We start from the raw sequence: 22,097 nt of genomic DNA, 5'->3' as shown, positions 1-22,097 counted from the left end.
TGGTTTTGTTTGCAAGTCAGATGGAAAGTCCTAGCAGTCCTTATGTTGCAGTGGCAAAGTAGATGGTAATGCATGGTCTTTAATAGCATTTCCTCTGATAAAACCATGCCTGTTTCTGAAGCTCAACCTTTTGATAGGACTTTGGTAGCAAGATCATGCTTGCTGTTGTAGAATCTACCTTTAAAAACAACTCCATTGGCAGCTAGGTGGCACAGTGGATAGAACACAGGACCTGAGTTCAGATCTGACCTCAGACACACAACACTTATTAGCTGAGTGACTCTAGGCAAGTTACTTAGCCCCAATTGCCTTGCCAAAACAAAACAAAAAACCAACTGTAATATTTGTGTAGCAAAGTGTTTTACCCTCTGGTTATAGTAGTTGTTGGAATGAACTTCCTCCTTGTACTTCACATACTAGGACATTTAACAGCTCTCTAATACTGTCATCACATAATACTGTCTTTATAATCTAGTGTCTTCTCATCCTCCTCCCAAACTTATATTCTTGAGGGCAGTCTACATTGATAACACTTTGAAGTCCTTTAGCAGTATAGAAACAGCAGACCTTAGCATGGAGCTAGCAAGAATGATTAGTTAAAATAGGAAGTTATCCAATGTCATGCTGAATAAGCTCCTCTCACTGATCTATTCCCTCTTCCCATCCCCTTCTCTTATTTGTATTTACATGGTGGTGTCCCCTGCTGTTGCTTCCTATGTCTCAGCCTTGAGCAGAGTGACAAATGCCCTGACCTCATTTGAGGGTGTACTTCATGACACATGGCCCTGGCGAGGTTTTAGGTATTTGCCCCAGGTATCAAAAGTCTTAACTATTTCTGTGATAACAGGAACCATGTCTAAAGTAAATTTTATGTCTTCTCCAAAATCTATCATGGTGCTCAGAGCATTATTAGGCATTTAATAAATGTTTGTTGGATGAATGCTTGAATGAATCCATCAGGGTAATTCCATTCAAATGTTAAATTAAAAATTTCAGATTCAATATAAAATTAGACCACAGTAAAATACCACCAACACAATTTTGAAGACTATCTTTAAGATGCTTGAACAGTATTTTTATCTTGCAGGAACTAAAGAAATAAGTGCAGGTGTAGATGAAGATGGTAACATCTATCTAAGTTTTGACTGTCCGGAGGCTACCGATGCATCTCACTTCACTTGGTGCAAATCTTATGAAGAGATTGCTGATCAAGAGAAGTTTAATATAGAGACTGAAGGAGACCAGTAAGTCCTGAACATGTTTTTGTTTTTAAAATATGAGAAAGTTCTAACATAATAATATATTTTTCTATTTTTTTATTTTTAGCTCTAAATTATACTTAAAAAATCCAGAAAAATCAGACATCGGAACTTACTCTGTATCAGTTAGTGATACTGATGGCATTTCATCTAGTTTTGTAATGGATGAGGAAGGTAAGTGATGAATGGTATATATATGTGATCCTTCTTTAGTGTTAAACTTATAATATTGCCAAAGGTTGGTTTAATAAGAGGAAAACACATAAAGTTTAGAAAAGAAGTGATAAAAAGTCTTTTTCAAATATTTGGGCCTGAAAATTAGCTTTTTGAAAAATCTGAGCCACAGATGAGGCTGCTTGGTGGCACAGTGGATAGAGCACTAGGCTTGGAGTCAGGAAGACCTGACTTCAAACATGGCCTCAGATACTTGCTATATGACCCTGGGCATGAAGCTTTATCTCTTTTTCCCTCTGTTTCCTCAACTGTAAAATGAGAATAATAATAGCATCTAATTTCCAGGATTATTATGAGGATCAAATATGATAATATTTATTAAGTGCTTAGTACAGTGCATGGCATACAGTAGATGCCTAATAATTGTTTGTTTCCTTTCTTACTATACTAAACCTTATTTTGATGTAATCTAAATTTATGGATAAAAGTAAGTGACCCAAATTTAAACTAAAATCAGCTCGGTAGGCATAATTTTCAATGCCAAAAGTAATCTGGTAGTGTTTAATATTTTACTATTTTCATTATATACTCAGATAGGCAACATAGCATAGCATAGCATAGTGGCTACCTTTGGAGTTAGGGGGACTTGGGATCAAGTTTTGCCTCTAATATATACTAGCTATGCGAAGATAAGTAAGTTACTTAACCTGTCAGTACATCAGGCAACTCTCTAAGGCTATATAAGTTTCAGAGGAGCTGCTGACCTGCCTTGGTGGACAGAGTTTTCACACAGGGAGTTAACCTTATATGGGTGAAATTTCAGATCTGAAAACTGCTTCTCCCCATAGACCTCCTCACCCTTCCTATCCTCTCTCCCAATCATATAGTCATAAAACAAAAGAGTGGAAGGGTCCTTAGAGATCATCTGGTCATTTAGTCTAATTGCTTCACTTTACAATTCAGGAAACTGAGACCCAGAGAAATTAGGTGGTTTTTCTGCCATGAATAACATGGTTTACAATGTATTCTAATTTAAAAAATTAACCATATGTCACAATGATAAATGATGTTTGTGTGAGGCATTCTGCCTGGAATAGAGCTTGCTCAGGACTTCTAGTCAGAAAATCTAAGTTCAAGTAATAACTCATTTAAGGTCTGCCTGGCAACAGTTAGGTAGCACAGTAGATAGAGTGCCTTACTAGCTGTGTGGCCCTGAGCAAGTCATTTAACCCTGTCTGCCTCAGTTTCCTCATCTATAAAATGAGCTAGAGGAGGAAATGGCAAACCACTTTAGTATCCTTGTCTAGAAAATCCCATATGGGGTCATGAAGAGTCAGACGCGACTGAAAAACAACTGAACGACAACAAAATTGTCTCCACAGATGCAGGCTAAAACCCTCCATGTTTTAGAAGACAATCTTCATGAGTTTGCCATGAGACTAGCCATCTAATGATAAATGCAGACAGGTCCCTTCCTCAAAGTCATTTCAGAAAACTGGATATGACAGAGTTTATATCTTCTTGAGAGCCCAAGAACCTCATCCATATCAGAAGTGTCAGGATTAACATCTAGATCTTCTTACTCTAATTCTTGTGCTCTTTCCATGATACCATATGTATGTTATCTGCAATAGCCTTGTTTTTAATCCCATATTTATTAAGTATTCTGCTTTATCCTAGTCTACTGTACTAGTTATACCATGTAGTGATTGAGGAATTAGCAATATTAGTTTTTAGTCAGTTTGAGGCTGGGGGTGCTGGGAATTCCAGTTTAAACAATTTGCTAAGTTTATACTTCTAATATAGTTCTGACAAGATTTTCCTTCTCTCCACAAGTTTAATTTTGCTGATGTGAATTCTGTGTTGTATTTTGGTCAGAGTTTTAAGTTATCGTTTCAATGCTTTCTCTTAGATTGCTTGAAAATGTCTGAGTCCATTGGACAAAATCAATTAAAAACTCAAACTTTTTTCTTAATTTCAGAGCTTGAGCGCCTGATGGTACTCAGCAATGAAATAAAGAATCCAAGTAAGTAAGCCTTTAAACTATAAATCTAATATACAAACATAAATGGAATAGGATCATGTGTATTACAGTGGGGAGATCTCTAAGGAACAACTCTGGGAAACTGATGGCCTCATTTTTATCCTCCTTGCTCACTAGCTTATAATCTGTTCATTTAAAACAAATATTAGTTTGTACTGTAGCTTGTAGGAATTTTGGTCACTCAAGGAGTCTTTTGAAATCTGGGTTTAGTATGGACTATGCTTAATCCTGGTGGAGTGTCTATCAAATGAAATCCTTAGCTATTGTATTAAATATATATAGAAAGCTAGATTGTGTTCACACACACATAAGTCACGCAGCATGAGGCTTTAAAAGCAACAATAGGCTAAACCATAGTTTGATTTTTTTCTAGTTTTCATAATCCAATTCAATACTCCAGGGTTTTGCATTCTCCAAAAATTTAATAACCAGAATTGATATTTTCCTACAAAATGTAGCTATTCTTTCTCACAAGGATTCATGCATTATTGACTTGTGATTTCTTTTCTTCCGGTAGCAATTCCTTTGAAATCAGAACTAGCTTATGAGATTTTTGATAAGGGCCAGGTTCGTTTCTGGCTCCAGGCTGAGCACTTATCACCGGATGCCAGCTACAGATTCGTTATTAATGACAGAGAAGTTTCTGACAGCGAGGTAAGGTCACATGTGAGCATTCTGGGTTTTTGGCCAGGGATAAGATTCACAGTGGTAGGGCAGTTGTTTATGGCAGTTGTTCTTTGTTTATTTTCAATACTTACTGAGCTACCAGATTTGGGGGTGGGGGAGGTTGGTAAGATGAATTAAACCTCCTTATAATATTCAGAATGTGGCTTTAGTTTAGATAAGAAATAACAAAAATGATCATTTGTTTATATTGTGAATTGTAAAGAATTCAACAGTTATTTAATTTAATCTTCACAATAGCCAGTTCTTGCTAGTATCCCAGTTTTACATATTAGAAAATCAGAACTCAGAGAAATTAAGTGACTTCTCTAAAGTCACACAATTTCTAAGTGGCAGAACTGAGATTCAAATTCAGACCTTCTGACTTCTTTCTATTACACAGAATCTCTAAAATCTTGGAGTTTGAAGGGACCTCAGAGATCAGCTAATTCAATTAATACCTAAGTACAAATTCTTTCTACTATACTCACAACAAGTGGTTTGCTTGATGAGCACCAGTGAGATAGAAACCGCCTACCTCCTGAGTCAGTCTGTTAGACTTTTTGATAATTCTAATTGTTAGGTTTTACCCCTTTTTTTAAGCTAAAAAAAATCTACCTCTTTGCATCTACCGTCCATTGCTCCTAATTGTGCCCTCTGGGGCCAAGAAGATCAAGGATGGTACCTTTCCTTCATGACAGCACTCTAGATATTTGAATACAACCGTTATCAGTCCACCCTACCCTCCAACCCTCAGCCTCCAAACTCTTTTCCAAGTTAAACATTACCAATTTCTTCAATTTATCCATATAGGACAAGGTCTCAAGGTTAATCCTCACAATCCTGGTCTTCCTATTCTGGAATGATACTTTTCAGCTTATGTCCTTCCTACCAAGAATTGAGTGCTCCATATGTGGTTTGACCAGAATCTATGCATATTACTGCATATGAAAACTAGATTAGTTTCTCTATGTTTAATTTAAGATTATGACATATTGTTTATTAATACTGATCTTGCAGTCCCTGAAGGACCTCGCCTTTCAGTTTTTTTTGAACACTAGCCTTTCAGAGATAAGAAATACTTTAAAAGCTAGACCTGTTCACATTTGAAAATGCTAAGTGATGTTTTATAATCTCTATAGGGGAAAAAAAGTTCAGATTGAATTTGATTTTGTGAAAAGATATAAGTTCTCTGGGGAAAAGGTTTTTTTTTTCCCCAAATCTGTTTGTCTATTCTTGATAATGACACTGACCCTGCTCAATTCAGCTTATCATGAGTGATGACTTCCTTCCAACAGACCCTTTCCTAATAGGAGGGAAGCGGTAGCTGATGGTGCCTATAAATTCCTTCATCATTTAGATTTACTCCTAGAGATTGAAGGCTTGGGTTGAAATGATGAGAAAGAATGCTAAAAGTCCAAAAAAACATTTTCTTTTATCTGCGTTAGACAATGTTTTAAATTTCTGCAATTCAGCCTTTAATTTTTTAAGTTGAAAAGTAACATTGCTACATGTAGTCTGTAAGGAGATACTTATCATCTTTGGATAATAGCTAGCATTTATGGAGCACTTTAAGGTTTACAAAGCAATTTCATATATTGTATCATTTGAGCTTCACAGGAGCGCTGTGAAGTAGGTGTTATTATTAGCCCCATTTAACAGATGAGGAAAACGAGACTGGAAGGACAGTGGTCACCCAGCTAGTAGCTAGTTAGTATTTATACAGGTCTTTAAGGTTTACATAGCACTTTACATGTATAATCTTGTTAAATCCTAAATTCAAACTCATGTCTTTCTGAATCCAAGTTCGACATTTTATACATTATACCACCTAACTGTCTAAATAGGACAGGATCATAGAGTGACAAGGGGCATCAGAAATCAAAGAATCACAGAATGTAAGAAACGCAGCCAGCCTAAAGCAATCTAATCAAACCAAGATGGACTAGAAAGAATGCCTTCTTTAACATACCTAAAAAGGATGTTATCCAGTCTGTGCTTGAAGAAATTCAGGGAGAAGAAAAATATTAACCCTCAAAGCAGTCTATTCCACTTTTTGAAAGCTCTAATTTTTAAGATTTTTTTTTTCTGAAATCAGCTCTTGATTAATCTCTTTGCACCTTCATTGTTTGAGATTTTGCCCTCTAGCCAAGTAGAACAAACCTAATTCCTCTTCTGAATGGCAGCACTTCAAACACTGGAACATAGCTATCATATCTCCTTTGATTCTTCTCTTTTTCAGCCTAATCACTCCCAATTTCTCTAACCAATCCTCATATGATACAGACTCAAGACTTTTTACCATCCTCCAGACTTTTTCAAGCTTATAAATATCCTTCTTAAACTACGGTACCTGAGCTAAAGTATAAAATCTTTATGCACGGGTACAAAAAATCACCTTCACAAGAGTAAGAGGCATGGATAGACAATAATTTGTCTGAAAATTATACTTAATATAAGGACTGAGGAAGGCAGAGTATAGTGAGACTATCACCTTTCTATTCCTAGAAAGTTGTCTCTCTTAAAGCAGCTCTAGACCACATTAACCTTTCTGGGTGACCTATCACACTGCTAATTTATATTGAGCTCGTAGTAAGCCAAAGTCCCTAGATTCATTTCAACAAATTTCTATCTACTATGACTTATTTTACTTGTGAAGTTTTTTTTTTTTTTTTGCTTCTAAGTATAAGATTAACAATTTTACCTGCGGAATTTCACTTTATTAGATTCAATCCAATGCTTATCTAGTTCACAGCTGTCTTTTTTTTTTCCAGAATAGTATGAGACAGTTGATCAAATATTTTGCTAAAATATAGACAAATTTATATCTATAGCATTCCATTCAATTATCACTTTAATAACTCTGTCAAAAAGGAAATACCATGAAACGTTCTTTTCTTGATGAAGCCATGCTGGCTTTCTGAAATCATTGCTACTTTTACTATATGTCCAGCTATCCATTCATTATACCCCTGCTCTTCTTACCATCATACCACACTACTGACATATAAAACTGAATGCAACAAAGCACAGCTGGTTTATTTGGACTCTTCTTCATGGTCCACACACTGAAATAGAACTGGTTCTAGGACAGAACTCTTGAAAAAATAGAAATCTTGTGATATCCCCTACCTAGGAAGTTTCCATTCTCTTTACTTGATCTTTCTGCCTCTCTGTCTGATTCTCTGTCTTTCTGTCTGTGTCTCTGTCTTTGTCTTTCTCTCTCTGTCTCTGTCTCTCTCTTTCTATATATATATATATATATTATATATATACATACATACACACACATACACAGACACACAGACACAGACACACAGAAACACACACACAGACACACACACAGACACACACACACACACATATATATATATGCACATATGTGTATGTATAAAATGGCCAAAGAATCAGGAATCAAGATGGCCTGGGATCAAGTTTGGCCTCTGTCTCTGACACATAATGACTGGGGGATTTTGGGAAAGTCAACTTAATTTTAGTGTTCTAGGCAACTCTCTAAAATAATTAAGATTTAGAGAAAGTACTGTTCTGCATGGGTTTAAGGAGTTTCCTCATTGGGAGCTCTCTATATTAATGAAATCCTAGGTCCATTCTAAGAAAAAAAATATATAAGTTTCTTTCATGACTAGAAATCTGATATTTAAAGTCTAGTGAATGCTTCCCAAAGAAAAGATGGCACTTCTTTATAAAAGAGCTATATCACTGAGGAGGTGAGTGCTGTCTAGGTCACCTTTGGTTTCTTTCTGTTACTTAAAAGCATAACACTAACTAATAGAGAAAAAACATCTTGGATATGGAGTAAAAGATTCTTGGTTCAAGTTCATGTTTTACCATTTATTTTATTTTTACTTTTACAATGTGATACTATATTTAACTATATGACCTTGTACAAATCCTTTTACTCTCTCTACCTCAGTTTCCTTATTTGTAAAATAACTGAGTTGGTCTAAATTATTTTTGAAATCCATTCCAGCTCTTAATCCTATGCAATTTAGCTTAATTTAACATGATTTACATAATACTATTTGATTAACATTTTTCCTACCTGCCCTTAAAACTGATGTCACGGCTACACAGCTAATTTTCCAAAGTATAGCTGCCCTATTTCACTTTTTTAATTAGTAACCCACAGGTGACTTTTACATTTGAAGATTGATGCTATTTTGTGAAAGTCACATAAAAGCTCGTATTTATGGCACCCATAAAATCATTGAACTTTATCTTGCTGCATATTGGCAATAGAGAGCAGCCTAATTATTTTCTAAAACTGTCCCAGACACTGCAGTGTAGTTGCTGAATACATTTCAATAGACTATTGTACTGTTGAGAATTTTGTTTGATTCTTGTTGCCAGCTAGAGTTATATTTTTCTTTCTTGAACCTAATTAGAATAAGGTACTATAGTTCCCTTCTTACAAATGCTTGAAATAAGCTTAATAGAATCTAAATGGGAACAATTCAGTTTCTAGGTTTTGAAAATTTACCCTTGGTGTTCAAAAACTCAGATTCTAAAGGCCTGAGATAATTAAAGACTGGGGAAAGGCCCCAGACTTCTGAACACTCATTACTTCTCTCATATTCCATCCTTTCCCTGGCTCACTCTGCATCTTGATAAACAAAGTTCATTTCCGGAGCTGAGTCATCTAATTGTCTCTCTTGATAATTATCTCATTCTTCACACTCTCTCTTTTTAATATTCATAACCCTAACCTTCTCTTTCACCTACGCATCTTTGAACCCTGTTCCTCTTTTTTTGTTATCTCAATCTCCTTTCCAATTTTCTGAGACAGAGAAGGCTAAGTGATCTTACACAAATACATAATGTGTGACTTGCATTCATATTTGATGATATGGTGATTTCTGTTTTAAGAATGATTTTCTGTCTTTATAGGAAATCAAACCTCAGTAGGACTTCATATTGTAAAAAAAACAAACAAACAAACAAAAAAAACCCAACAGCAACAACAACAACTACAACAACAACCCCGATTTAAATCCGTATTTGATTAAGGTCCCGTGAAACATGGCAATTACCCTCAACTAGTGCTCTTTTGGCTATAACACTGGGGATCAAAAGAACCTTGTTTATCCAGCTACAGGGCAGTCTTTACTCTGTAATCAATCAGTTATCAAGCCTTCTTTCAATGTTAGCTCTGTGCTTAGTTTTGTGCAGAGAGCCGTGATCCTTTGATTGTCTTTCCTGATCTCCACTCCTAGTTAGACTCACTTTCCATTCCCTCAGAATGATTTTGTTTTATTTGAGTTTATTTGCATGTGTAAACATGGTATCCTAGTAGAAAGTAAGCTCTTTGAGGGAAAGGGATGTTTTTTTTGTGTTTGTTTTTCTTTGTATCTCAGGAACCTAGAATAATACATTGTGCATATAATAAAAATGATAATACTAATAATAGCTAACATTCATACACAGTCTTAAGGTTTGCAAAATGCTCTGCATGTTTCTATTTTGAGCCTCAGAACAAGTAGGTACTATTATCATCCCTATTTTACAGATAAGGAAATTGAGTCTGAGAGAAAGTAAATGACTTGTCCAGGGTCACATAGCTAGTAAGTATCTGAGGCAGAATTAAAATTCAGGTCTTTCTTACTCTAGGTCCTACAATCTATCCATACTACCACCTAGCTGTGTCTTATGGCAGACACAATAAATATTTGTAAATTAAATTAGAAAAACTGTGGCATAGAGATAAGAAAAAGAGCTTATAATTGGAATTGTCAGGAAGGCTTGCTGGAGGAGATAGGATTTGAACTGAGTTTTAAAGGTTGAGGAGAATGAAGAAAAGATGATTTTGCAGTCAAGGGGAAAAAATGTGTGAAGACAGACATAGGAGTAATCATAATATAAGATAAGCTTGAATACCATTTAATGTGGCAGGGAATTATTAGGGCATAAGACTGGACAGAAAGATAGAGTTAGACTATGGTCTTAAGAGTAAGCCAGAGTTCAGATTCATTGGGGGGGGGTAGATGAACTTTGTAGTTTACATAGAAGGTTACTATTGTGATATTATTGACATTCTAAATGTACTGTTACTTAACTGACATTGAAATATCAGTATAAATATACAAAAATGTCTTTTGCTGGGTGTAGTTATAGCAAAGAAGTCAGGCAGAATTCATGACCCAAACTGCCCTCCTTCAGGAAATAACCCAGTTTAGCAAATCATGTGTTCCACATAGCATTCTTTTCCCACTTCTACAAAGAAAGCACCTTCTAAAGATATTCTCTTCAAACTATTGAAATACAATTTGGATATGATAGATCTGAATGAAAATCTGCATTCCTTTTTTGCCATTTGGGTTGCCAAAATATTTTGTAAAGAAAAGTTCAGTTTTTAATGACATTTCTTTGGGTTCAATAGATTATGCTGCTGTTTGATGTAAAAGGAGATATACATATATATGTACACACGTACATACTTACATATACATACATACATACATATGTATATATCTATAAGAGTTACATTGTATAATTCTACATTTTGTCTCCTGCTTTTAGACTCACAGAATTAAGTGTGATAAATCGACTGGCATCATTGAGATGGTAATGGATCGATTTACTATTGAAAATGAAGGCACCTACACTGTGCAGATCCATGATGGAAAAGCCAAAAATCAATCTTCATTGGTTCTCATTGGAGATGGTACGACACATCCAATATTAGCACATGCCTATAAAAAGCATTAGAGTGCAAATACATTTGAATTGCTAATTGACTAAATTCTGTTTCCTGTCTTTTCATCTCTATACTGAATTTTAGCATTTAAGGCTGTCCTGGAAGAGGCTGAATTCCAAAGAAAAGAATACCTCAGGAAACAAGGTAAGTAGTTCATTTGGATGTTCCCTAAAAGACCCAAATTAAACTAGATGTTCTATTCAGAGTAGGACCTATACAATGCAAAGTAATTCTAAATAAAGACCACATAATTGATCTAATTTCCTTAATAAGAACTCTATTTTATTAAATGACTATATTTACCCTTAGCAAGGAGAGGACTGACTCATCAATAACTCCACTATTCTCTTGGGATCCTAGTCCCCAAATTGGTAGTCATTTTTAGCATCTCTTTTCCTTCACCTCTCCTATCTAATTAGTCATAAAGTTATGTCTTTTTGCCTTTGAAATATTTTTTAAAAAATTTGTCCCTTCCTTTCCACTGCCACTGTCACCACCCTTTTCTAGACCCCAATCACCTCATGCCTATATTACTTCAAAAGTTTCCTAATTGGTCTCTCTAGTTGTAATCTCTTCTCCTTCTGTCTACCCTAAACATGATTGTCAGATTAATTTCTCCAGAAACTGTTGTCCTGTCATTCCTTTCCTTAGAAAACTATAAAATAAAGTGCCAATTTCTCAGATTGTCTTTTAAGACCCTCCCCAATGTGTTTCATTTTTATTTTTGTATTCTTAAAGCCTAGCACAATTCCTAGCATATAGTAAAGATGACAAACATTTATTAAACATTTACTATATGTAGAGCACTGTTCCCCCACCACTGGTTGAGGGTTAAAAACATAAATTTTAGATAAAATACAGTCCCTGACTAATTGGGTTTGCAGTTTATCATGGGGGGAAAAAGACAGATTAATATGTTACTTATTATAAATAGGTAATTTAAACTAAAATGGAGGGCATCAGGAAAGCCCTCCAGAAGAGGTGACCTTTGAGTTGGGCATTAAAATATGGGTAGAAATTTGCCAGGTGAAGAGGGTGGGGGGAAGATATTTCCAATTAAGTGAACAGGAAGTGAAAAGGAAGGCACTGCTTTCCTAGTGCTCTTCAACAAAAAATTTCCACTCCTTATTGCCTTCTTAACTCATTGTGTTCATTCCTTTGGGAAAAGACTGCCAATGTCATTATCCTTGCATGGAGACCTTCATTCACCCTCTCCTATCTGTCAACTTAAATTCCTTGCATTCCTAAAAGTCTTCTTTCAGCCCTACATCCTCCATGCAACATTGCTTGGCCATTCTAGTCCTCTGTTATGTCTTCCTTCTTTGAACTCCTATGGCTTCTTTGCTCCACTACCTGTGGTTTTAAGGGAAATCATATTGTCTTAGATTGTTAGTTAACGATTTCTTCAATGTACATGATGTCTTCCCAATGGGATATAAATTCCCTCCAGGCAGGGACCATGTGCATTTGTGCATTTTTCTATTTTTTTTGAACCATATCTCATGTTTCTTTTAAACCTTTCATAATACTGAATATAGTACTGACCACATAATAGTCCCTAAGCAAATACTTGATGAACTGAATTGGCAGCTGAGTAGTTACAATGAATAAAAAAAGATTCAACAACAAGGCTAATATTATAGTCATTTCCAGGAAAATGTTCTTTTACGGAAAGATCGGCCTACCTTCAAACATCCAGATGGTACCTGAACAATTTATTGCACCCATTAGAAAATACTTCTGAGGTTTCCTAGAATCACAAAATTTCAGAGTGAGAAACAGGCTTAAGAATTTTAGTTATATGATTTTAAAAAACAGTGGAAGTCATTTTTATTGGGCAGAAATTTTCTTATTTTATTTAGTTCAAGTCATTCTTAACTTTGTATTTATTTGTATTTGTATTGCTATCAGCCCTTTTTCAGAAATTATAATGTGTATATGGATAATATTTAATTTTATTTGGTCCAGATAATGATTTCCTCAAGATGGGAAACTTCTGGTGTGGAAAATCCTCCCTTTCAATGAAGATCAACAATTCATTTGTAACTTATGGTCTTAGAGAGTTGCTCTGATCCCTGAGTCCCAAAGTAATTTCCTCTTGGTCATGTAACTAATATGCGTCAGAAGCAAGACCTGAACTGTGGTCTATGTTACTGACTCCAAAGCTAGTCACAATGCCTTTTATTACTACAGCTATGAAGAAAAAATGTAATTTCAAAACATATTTATTATGGTCTCAAATATAATCCAGCTGTTCCTTTAAATTATTTATGTAAATGAAACCCAGAACAATTTTGCATGCACAGAAGTAATACTGCACTATTAGAAAGTAGAATTCATTACAGTTAGCATACCTCATGGAAATCAAACTTGCTTACTTTTAGTCAGGCTTAGTTCATATTTTTTGGTGGACAAGACTGTTTTACCTTATTCATTTCATTATTGTGAATCTCACCAACTTAATGAACTTTGAAGGTAATTTCTTATAACAAACTGCTATATTATTAAGAACATTTTGTAAATGCATTTAAAAAAACACTAAATACTCTCTATGTCTTCTCAATCTATGGTTTTATGTATTATAGTAATACTAAGCTTTAATATTTGCCTATCATTCACTTTTTCATTTTATTTTATACAGACTATTTATTAAAAAAAGAAACAAAAGCTACTGTCATTTATTTTCTAATTTTTTTTTTGACTAGTGAAATGTGATATATGAGGAGCAGTGGTAGGTTAAAAGCTTGTTTATCTCTTCTCTGCTAATTTTACCATTTTAGATGTTTTATGCATTAAGCTGTTGAATATTCAGCCATAAATATGCCTTAGGCAATATAATAAAGTAGTTTTAAGATTATTCTTTCTAAAGGGAAATAGATATTGGATGTTAGCAAGAATGAGAGATCAGACTGTAAGCTTTCTACTTGGCAATACAAAGTCCAAGAGAGACTCAGCACTAGGCAAAAATGTTAACTTAGGTAGCCTGAAAAATAATTATTTTGGTTTCAAGTTGCACAGCAATTTTCTTCTTGTCATAAATGCATACATATTGGTTCTTTGGTGTAAATTCACACCTTTTTATTTTCCCTTAGGTCCTCATTTTGCAGAGTATTTACATTGGGATGTTACAGAAGAATGTGAAGTTCGACTGAAGTGTAAGGTGGGAAATATATTAAGCATATGTTATGAATTCATTTTAGAGTCTATTAAGACAGATTTCACATGAAAAAATATTACTTGCTGATCAATTACTTATAATAGCAATATGTTGTTGAGTCCCTTGGCTTTGCACAATATATCAATAGGCATTTTTATATATTCATTCATTTACTTATTTATCTATTCTGAGATACTTCATGCTTATCAACGAATAGGTACGTGATTTAAAACTGAAAGTGTTTCCTAATGAAAACAATATATTATTTTGGAATGTAAAAATAAAATAAAGAAGATATTTTAAAAGTACACTTGCTGCATTTTACTTAAAATTTTCTATCAGGTGAATTTAGGAAGGAATCTGAGGGTATGAAATTCTTTTAACGTGTCTTCATAGTCTTGCCTATGCTTTTTGTATAGAACTTCCATTAGGAAATGAAAAGCAGATTTGCTAAGAATATAATGATACTTTTTGATTAATAACATAATGATAAAATAGACTTTGATTACTAACAAATGTGGAGATATGCATTACCTTTTGTTATCATTGTCACATATTTATATGTATTGAACTAATCTCAAGGATTATTCTGCAAATCATTATTAGGTTTGATTATAAATTTGTTTTCAGGAATATATAGCTCAGTGGTATAAAATTTCAGTGACCCTAAATTAATATAAACATCTTTGACATGCAAATATGGAAAAGACATTAAGGTATTTTTGAGGAAGATTTTTTTCCTATGAGATGATACTCTGTGCTGTATTGGATAGACTGCCAAACCCAGAGTCAAGATGGCCTGGATTCAAACCCTATCTCTAACACTTACTAGTTGGGCGACAACAACCATGTTACTTAGCTTTTCTGAAGCTGAGGTAGCTGATTTGCTTAACTATAGAAGATTTATAATCAACATCAGTATTTTACTGATGGAATCAATTGATGTATTCTCCTGTAAGAATCCTTCACTATAAGTTTAAGTTTAGTAACAACTCTTTTTTTTTAACCACTAACATTGCTTTCTTTTTCCACATTGAAACAGTGGCAAATTGTACATTTTGAGCAAAGAGAAGAGAGAAACTAAGAAGCAGGGCACTTTGTCTAAAATTCAACTAAACTCAGCTTCCTTAAAAATATTTTGTCTCTTGTTAGCAGCCCATTCAGTGTGTACCACTTTTAGTCATTTTTGCTATTGCCACAACAAGGCTTTCTATTTCAAGTACTTTGTAAATTTTAACCTACTGATGTAAGGTACAATAATTCTGGGTTTAGAAATCATGACTTTAAACAATATTACATTTCTGTATGCCAACACAAATCCTACAGTCTTTTCACATGTATTGTGTCCAGGTAGAATTTTGGGCTGAATGAGAATAGAAAGTTCTTATTTGGTCAGGTTAGCCAACCCCACATTGGTGTAGTGGGAACTTTCTCTGACCTGTGGAATGGTGTAAAGTGTGATCTTTGGTTCTAAATGGAAATTAGAAGTTGCATTTCATCTCATTTGCTAGATAGATCAAGTTCTAATCAAGCTCTCTAGGCTGGAATTGTCAAGAATGTTGAGTCAGTCTGTGTAAGCTGTTGCCTGAAATATTCCCCCTTTTCATACTCCCTTGTTTTACTCTCAATCAACAATCCTATGCAGTTGCCTAGATTTCTAAGAAAACACAATTGTGTTTAGAAAATATAAAATAGATTGTATAATGCCTTTATTGTTGATTATTGCTGACTAATTTCATGGAATGATGGGATGAAAACTCAAATATCTTTTTGGCATGAAATAGAGTTTAATTATCCCAGAAGCTTTAACTTAGAAGCTTCCCTCCCATTTCTAATGGCAACAGGATATATGAGAGCCAGTTGCATATGACATGCTAATTTGTAATTCAACATCAAAATCACATTGTTTTAGGTGCTTCAAGATAATGTGACTTATGCTTCCAACTTAATAGGTGGCAAACACAAAAAAAGAGACAGTTTTCAAATGGCTAAAGGATGATGTTCTTCATGAAGTTGAAACCTTACCTGATCTGGAAAAAGGACTGTGTGAACTACTCATACCAAAGGTATAGTGGATTGAATGACTTTTTTTCCAGGATAGAATGAAAATGGAAGTGTATGCTAGAGATATTTACTCATAAATGCTACATTATTTTTCCAGTTGAATAAGACTTTGAATTTCACATATATTTCATGAAGAAATATTAGATAACCTGGCTCCTGTGTCTTTAATTGCATATGACTATATAATAGAGCTCTAGAAGTATGATGTACTTCAGAGGTTCTAGTCTAGTCCCTTTATGCAGTGGATAAACATTTGCTTAAAAAGTGATCCTCTAGTCTCTACTCAGAGATCTTCAGGGTTAATTTCATACAACTATAATATGCTTTATTTGCAGTTGTCCAAGAAGGATCAAGGTGAATACAAGGCAACATTGAAAGATGATAGAGGCCAAGATGCATCTATCCTTGAAATAGCTGGCAAAGGTAATTTTTAAAAAAGGCTTTCTTTGTTCTGCTAAAAAAAACTATATCCATTTACCCAGTAGTAGGTCGTAAACCATAAAAGTACATTCATCTGTGTTTTCAGATAGAACACATATTCTTCTGTCAGATATATTAAGGTAGAAGAAAACATATTTGTGCTTTTGTTCTCTTCAAAACTGTTTTGATGTTTAAAGGGAAGGAGATACTATGTTAGTTAGTGCTTTATGTAAAATACTGTGGCAGAACACCAGTCTGGAACCAAGGTTCCTCTCAACATTGCCATTATGAACATAATACAAATAATGATGAACCAATTCAATTAAAAATAGAGTTGGATTTATATGAAGTAAAATGTTCTCATCTGTTGTTTAAAAGGTGGGGAGGCACAAGCCTACAAAAGATGTATTAGCTCCATAGATCTTTTTATAGATAAATATTGCTACTTTTATGTGCCATTTTTCAAATTAACATGACCATTTCCTGTATCAGTTTAATTAAATGCAAAAAAGAAACCTGCTTTCTGATATGATTATACATTGTAATGGTACATTTCCCTTTTTCATTTTAGTGTATGATGATATGATCTTGGCATTGAGTAGAGTCTGTGGTAAGTAAATGTTTTCTAATTTTCAAGTCATTTTTGGTGCTGCAGCCACCATATCCTGAGATAGGCATTTGCTCCTACAAAGAGGAAAGCTAGTGAAATATAGCCCTTGTCCTATTGGAAGCATTCAATTCAGTCTCAGTGTTATAATCTGAGTTGGCTCAGAGATGTTAATTTAAGCAAGTTAGTTTTTTTTATTTTGTTTTAACTAATTGGGTTTAGACTCCATGATTGACTATTTCATTCAATTCTCTTCAAGATTATTCAGATATTTACTTGTTTTGTGATTAATTGCAAGAAAAAAGCATATTAGAGAAGCAGACACCGTAATATATTACAGGCAGTGTAGTATAGTGAAGAGAGGACTATCTTCAAAGTCATGAAGACCTGGGTTCAAGTCCTGCATGTGACATAAATAACTGCATGACTAGCTTGGGCAAGTAATTTAAATTTCCAGTGTCCCAGGCCAATCTTTAAGACTATTAAAATATAGAGATGGTGCTAATTCTCACTGGTAAGGGGACTTCTTAAGGGAATTTTTTTTCTTTTTCTTTCTTTTTTTTCTTTTTTTAGTAAGGCAATTGGGGTTAAGTGACTTGCCCAAGGTCACACAGCTAGTACGTGACAAGTGTTTGGTCTGATGCTGGATTTGAACTCAGGTCCTCCTGACTCCAGGGTCGGTGCTCTATCCACTGCGCTACCTAGCTGCCCTGAGAATTTCTTAATAAGCCTAGCTCCTTGTATATTTCCAATGCTTGTCCAAGGAATATGTATTGAGTGTAATGGACAGAGAGGTGGGCCTAGAGTCAGGAAGACCTGAATTCAAATCCAGCCTCAGACACCTTACTAGTTATATGACCTTAGTCAAATCACTTGACCTCTGTTTGCCTCAGTTTCTTCACCTGTGAAATGGGGATAATAATAGCACCTACTTCATAGGGTGGTTGTGAGGATCAAATGAGATAATATTTGTAAAGTGCTTAGGATAGTGTCTGGCAAATAGGAGGCACTTAAAATGATATTCTTGTTACTATTATTACTATTTATTCTTATTATTAGTGGACTACTTCAATGAGCCGCCTAGTCAAATCATCATTGTGTAGACAATGTATATTTTGGATACACTTAATTTTTCCTGCATGGTTTGCAGGGCCAGTGGCTTTTGGGTGACTATAGACATCGTTGAACAGCATTGTGGTGTTATGGGGCCTGGTGTAATCAGCACAGCACAAATGGAAGCATCTTAAGGTCCTCGCTATTTATAATGAACCTCTTGTTCTACTTAGACTTTGCTCAGGGTATCTGCTGTGACAGTTTTGGTTACTTTTCGGCAAGAATTTGCTTCCCCAGTCTTAATTTTGGCTTGATGTTGATAATGAGAGTTATCATTAAGTGTCCCTTGCCTTATTTAAGGTACATTTCTCATTTGACTTCACAACAACCTTCTGAATTTTATTGGGTAGGCATAATTTTGTCCCTAAACTGCCTAATGAAAGAGGTTTTCTCTAAACCATGAATTAAATTGGGGAGGGGGAGAGAAGGGCTTTTAATTAATGGGTCAGACACTGCCCCAAGAACAATGAGGCCTCCTTTTGAGTGTAAATTAAGCCCCTTTAAAGGTACATTAACTCTAGTAGGCCACTAGGGTACCATTTCCTAAAACACCATTCTAGAATGCTAGAAGGTATTATTGTTGCAATAGCTTGAATGGTACTGCATTGAGAAAACTAATTCACATCTAAAAGGGTCTTATATGCCCAAATGATAGTTTTCTCAATTTACTCAAGAAAGAATAGATTTAGACCACAGTGGTTATTTTCATGAGGACTTTTGTAGTAACTCTTGCACATACCAAGAAATATCATCACATTAGAAAAAACAAAAACAAAATCCTCAAGTAAAATGTCTCTCGCAATTTATCCCACTCAGGTTTCAAAGGAGTATTCTTTTCATCACTAATCAGTGGCTCTTTAATATTTAAAAGGAACCTTATCATGTTAAAGTTAGCCAAAGGATAATTGAGCTTGGATTCCTCTTGAAATATCTAAGGGTAATGATGATTAATGCCACCTTCAGTGGAACGTTGTAAGTTATGTAAATGTCGATTTACAAAAGTCACTTCATACATATTAGTGTGTAAGAACACTACATATTAGTAGTGTTCCAATTAACAATAATCTAGCATAAGCTGATAAAGGCAATTTGATCAAATATTGTATTTGTGTGTAGTTAATACCAGGAGATGCTAGTGTGGAAGAATGTTAGCTCCTTGAACACAGGGACTATTTTGTTTTTGTCTCTGGTATACCCAGTGCCTCCTCGCATCATAGGTGCATAATACATGCTTGTTAAATTAAATCCAATAACATCACTCCAAGAAAGTATTGAGATATTTTAAGGCATTTTCATTGCTTCCAAAGCACAAGAACATTTTTGTATTTTCAGTTTTCCTGATTTTAGGTCTGTTTTTTTATAGTTAGAAGGAGCATATAGTATTTCCTGCATAGCATCCAGAATCCAAGAGATATATGTAGCTTCTATGTCTCCTATCTCTTTAGAGAATGCTAAATTTTTCTTAATGCTTTAATATTTTTGCCACAATCAATGAAAAAGAGAAGTTGAGATGTGAGACAGAAATGAATCAGTTTTTCCTTCTGTCAGACATTTTGAGAAGCAGGGAGAGAGAACTCGACACTGGGGTTATATTTATTGACTGGTTTTTAGATTGTAGCAATATAGATGATTGTCTTGGAAGGAGGAGGGTCAAGAAAATCATCCTTGGAAGAGCAATGTGGGTCTGGGGAGTCTAGTCACTTAGGTGGCTCTTTGTCTATTCATGTTTGTATTCTTTTGTGTTCTGTGTGTGCCCTTGGGAGAGGCCTTGTGCGTTGAACTGTGCATAAAGCTGTCTGAAGCATAAATACAGAATGATGACGGTAATGAGGTGATGACTGTACGTCATTGGGTCAGTGACAGCTACTTTCTTGACAATATTTTCTGAGATATTCCCTTTTTTCTTGGTTCACAGGACCCAGACTTACAATTACTCTGTAATTGCCATATTACTATATAATTATTTTTATATTGTGGTGAAACACTCTACATTTATAAATTTCAATAGTTAGAATTGTATTGGGTTAATTTAAACATAATCTATTAATATTAATAATGCTATTTTGTCTGCCTTCTCAATCTGTCCATCTTCTGCTGCATAGCTACCTTGAATATGTCTATCAACTTAAGTTGTTATTCATTTCATAAACCTCAGAAACTGTCAGAAGACTGTGCTGTGTACCTGATGGTATGCAGGTCATGATAAAAATTAACCTTTGTCCAACATAGTTCAATCTAATCTGTACTCTTTTCACCAGAAAAAGAATCAGCTTCTTTACTGGTATTTTTTTGGGGGGGGAGGGGTGGACCAGACCTGAGATTTCATTGCTATAGAGAGATCCTGATAAGAAACTCTCTCTAGAAAAGCAGATCAACAGCTATTCTGCAACTTAGAGACTTGGAGAGCTACTTGGCATACTGAGAACTTCAATGACTTGCCCACTCTCACACAACAAATATGTGTCTTCTGGATTCTGAAGCCAGCTTTCCATCCACCATAGTTTGGTGACCATACCATATTGCCCCTATCATTTACATGGTATTTAGTGAGCACTTCATAAATGCTTGTTGCATTCAAGTAGGTATATCATTTTCTTAAGGAATCAAACCCTTGAGTTAATATTATCATTTACAGGGCAAAGTAGATATAAGAGGTCAAAGTAATACATTAGTATCATACAATTTTAGCAGTGGGTGTGTGTGTATATGGTTAAAGATAATTTAGTCGATCTCCCCTTTACAAATGAGAAAACTAAGCCCCCCCCCAAAAAAAATTTAAATGATTTGTCTATAGTTATGCAGCTGGAACTCACTTTCTAGGTTTGATTCCCATCACTTTCTGTCATAGGCCTTACTACCAACTCAACAAGCATTTTCATTTTTATGTCAATTCTAAGAAATCTTCCCCAATCAAAAAGAGGATAACTAGGAAAAAAATAGTTGTGATGTTTAAAAAATAAATGATCCTAAAACTGGATGTTGAAAGAATTATCTTTATTGAATATCTGTGATTCGGTTATCACCCACATGGTCTGATTAAAATGACAAAAGCTACACTTATCTGATGAATTAAACATTCTTAGCAGTAGCTACAAGAATTCACTTTTTAAAAACTGGTCCATTGAAAATTTCAGTCATAGCAATTTGGGGGTGCTCGATAGATAAAATAACCTGTTTTCATCTTATACAATAAACTCTAAATGTCAAAATATGAACCTTTTTCATTCACTTATTTTCATCAACTGCATGATTATAAGTCAGAGAGTAAAAATCCTCTTCACTAGTTAATGTTTTCCATGGTCAAGATGTTTCTTGGAATTAGGCACTTGCAATCTGATTACTCAGGAAATAGTATCCTGTGGTCTTTTTCTTCTCAGTGGCTGACAAAGTTAATTACCCACTGATTTGCTAGTTATAATGAAGCCCATATGTTTCTATAGAGTACATTTTAACTCAGTATGTGAGGCTTTATTATTAGCATTTAGGGGAATACTTGGCAACATTCATACATATTGAGTTGAGAGATTTTCTAGAATTTTCTTAATCTATGGATTTTATTGTTTCATATATATTACTTTTCCTCTCCTCTGTTTCAGAGGAAATGGACAGAGTTCACTTATCACTGTTTAAATCTATACCCTGAAAAAGTACTTAAAACTTCAATTATACATCCTTTATATTAAATTTTTAAAAATATTCCCTTAATATACTAGGTCAGATTTCCAATGACCTAAAACTACTATTTTCATGGATTTCATTCATTTATTCATTCATTCTTTCATTTATTCATTCATCCATTCATCAATTGTGTGTTGAGTATCTACTATGTATAACGTAATATGTTTTGTCAAGCACCTATCAGAGAATCATAGCCTGTTAGA

At 34.6% G+C, this 22,097-nt stretch overlaps 1 protein-coding gene across 1 annotated transcript in view; it reads left to right on the top strand.

The window, feature by feature from the left end:
• Positions 1-22,097, top strand: part of MYOM2 (myomesin 2) — a 153,633-nt gene that overhangs the window by 109,965 nt on the left and 21,571 nt on the right. The window contains exons 21-30 of the mRNA XM_027840377.1: positions 1,088-1,244; positions 1,327-1,433; positions 3,415-3,459; positions 3,995-4,131; positions 10,678-10,822; positions 10,940-10,999; positions 13,948-14,015; positions 15,965-16,078; positions 16,412-16,499; positions 17,068-17,106. Coding sequence (XP_027696178.1) covers positions 1,088-1,244; positions 1,327-1,433; positions 3,415-3,459; positions 3,995-4,131; positions 10,678-10,822; positions 10,940-10,999; positions 13,948-14,015; positions 15,965-16,078; positions 16,412-16,499; positions 17,068-17,106 — 960 coding nt within the window. The remainder of the gene's footprint in view (positions 1-1,087; positions 1,245-1,326; positions 1,434-3,414; positions 3,460-3,994; positions 4,132-10,677; positions 10,823-10,939; positions 11,000-13,947; positions 14,016-15,964; positions 16,079-16,411; positions 16,500-17,067; positions 17,107-22,097) is intronic.

The sequence above is a fragment of the Vombatus ursinus genome, unplaced genomic scaffold (assembly GCF_900497805.2).
Source record: "Vombatus ursinus unplaced genomic scaffold, bare-nosed wombat genome assembly UNPS02014841.1, whole genome shotgun sequence".
In the NCBI taxonomy this organism is placed as follows: domain Eukaryota; kingdom Metazoa; phylum Chordata; class Mammalia; order Diprotodontia; family Vombatidae; genus Vombatus; species Vombatus ursinus.
The sequence above is the reverse complement of the archived record's forward strand: the minus strand, read 5'-3'. Positions and strand labels throughout refer to the sequence as shown.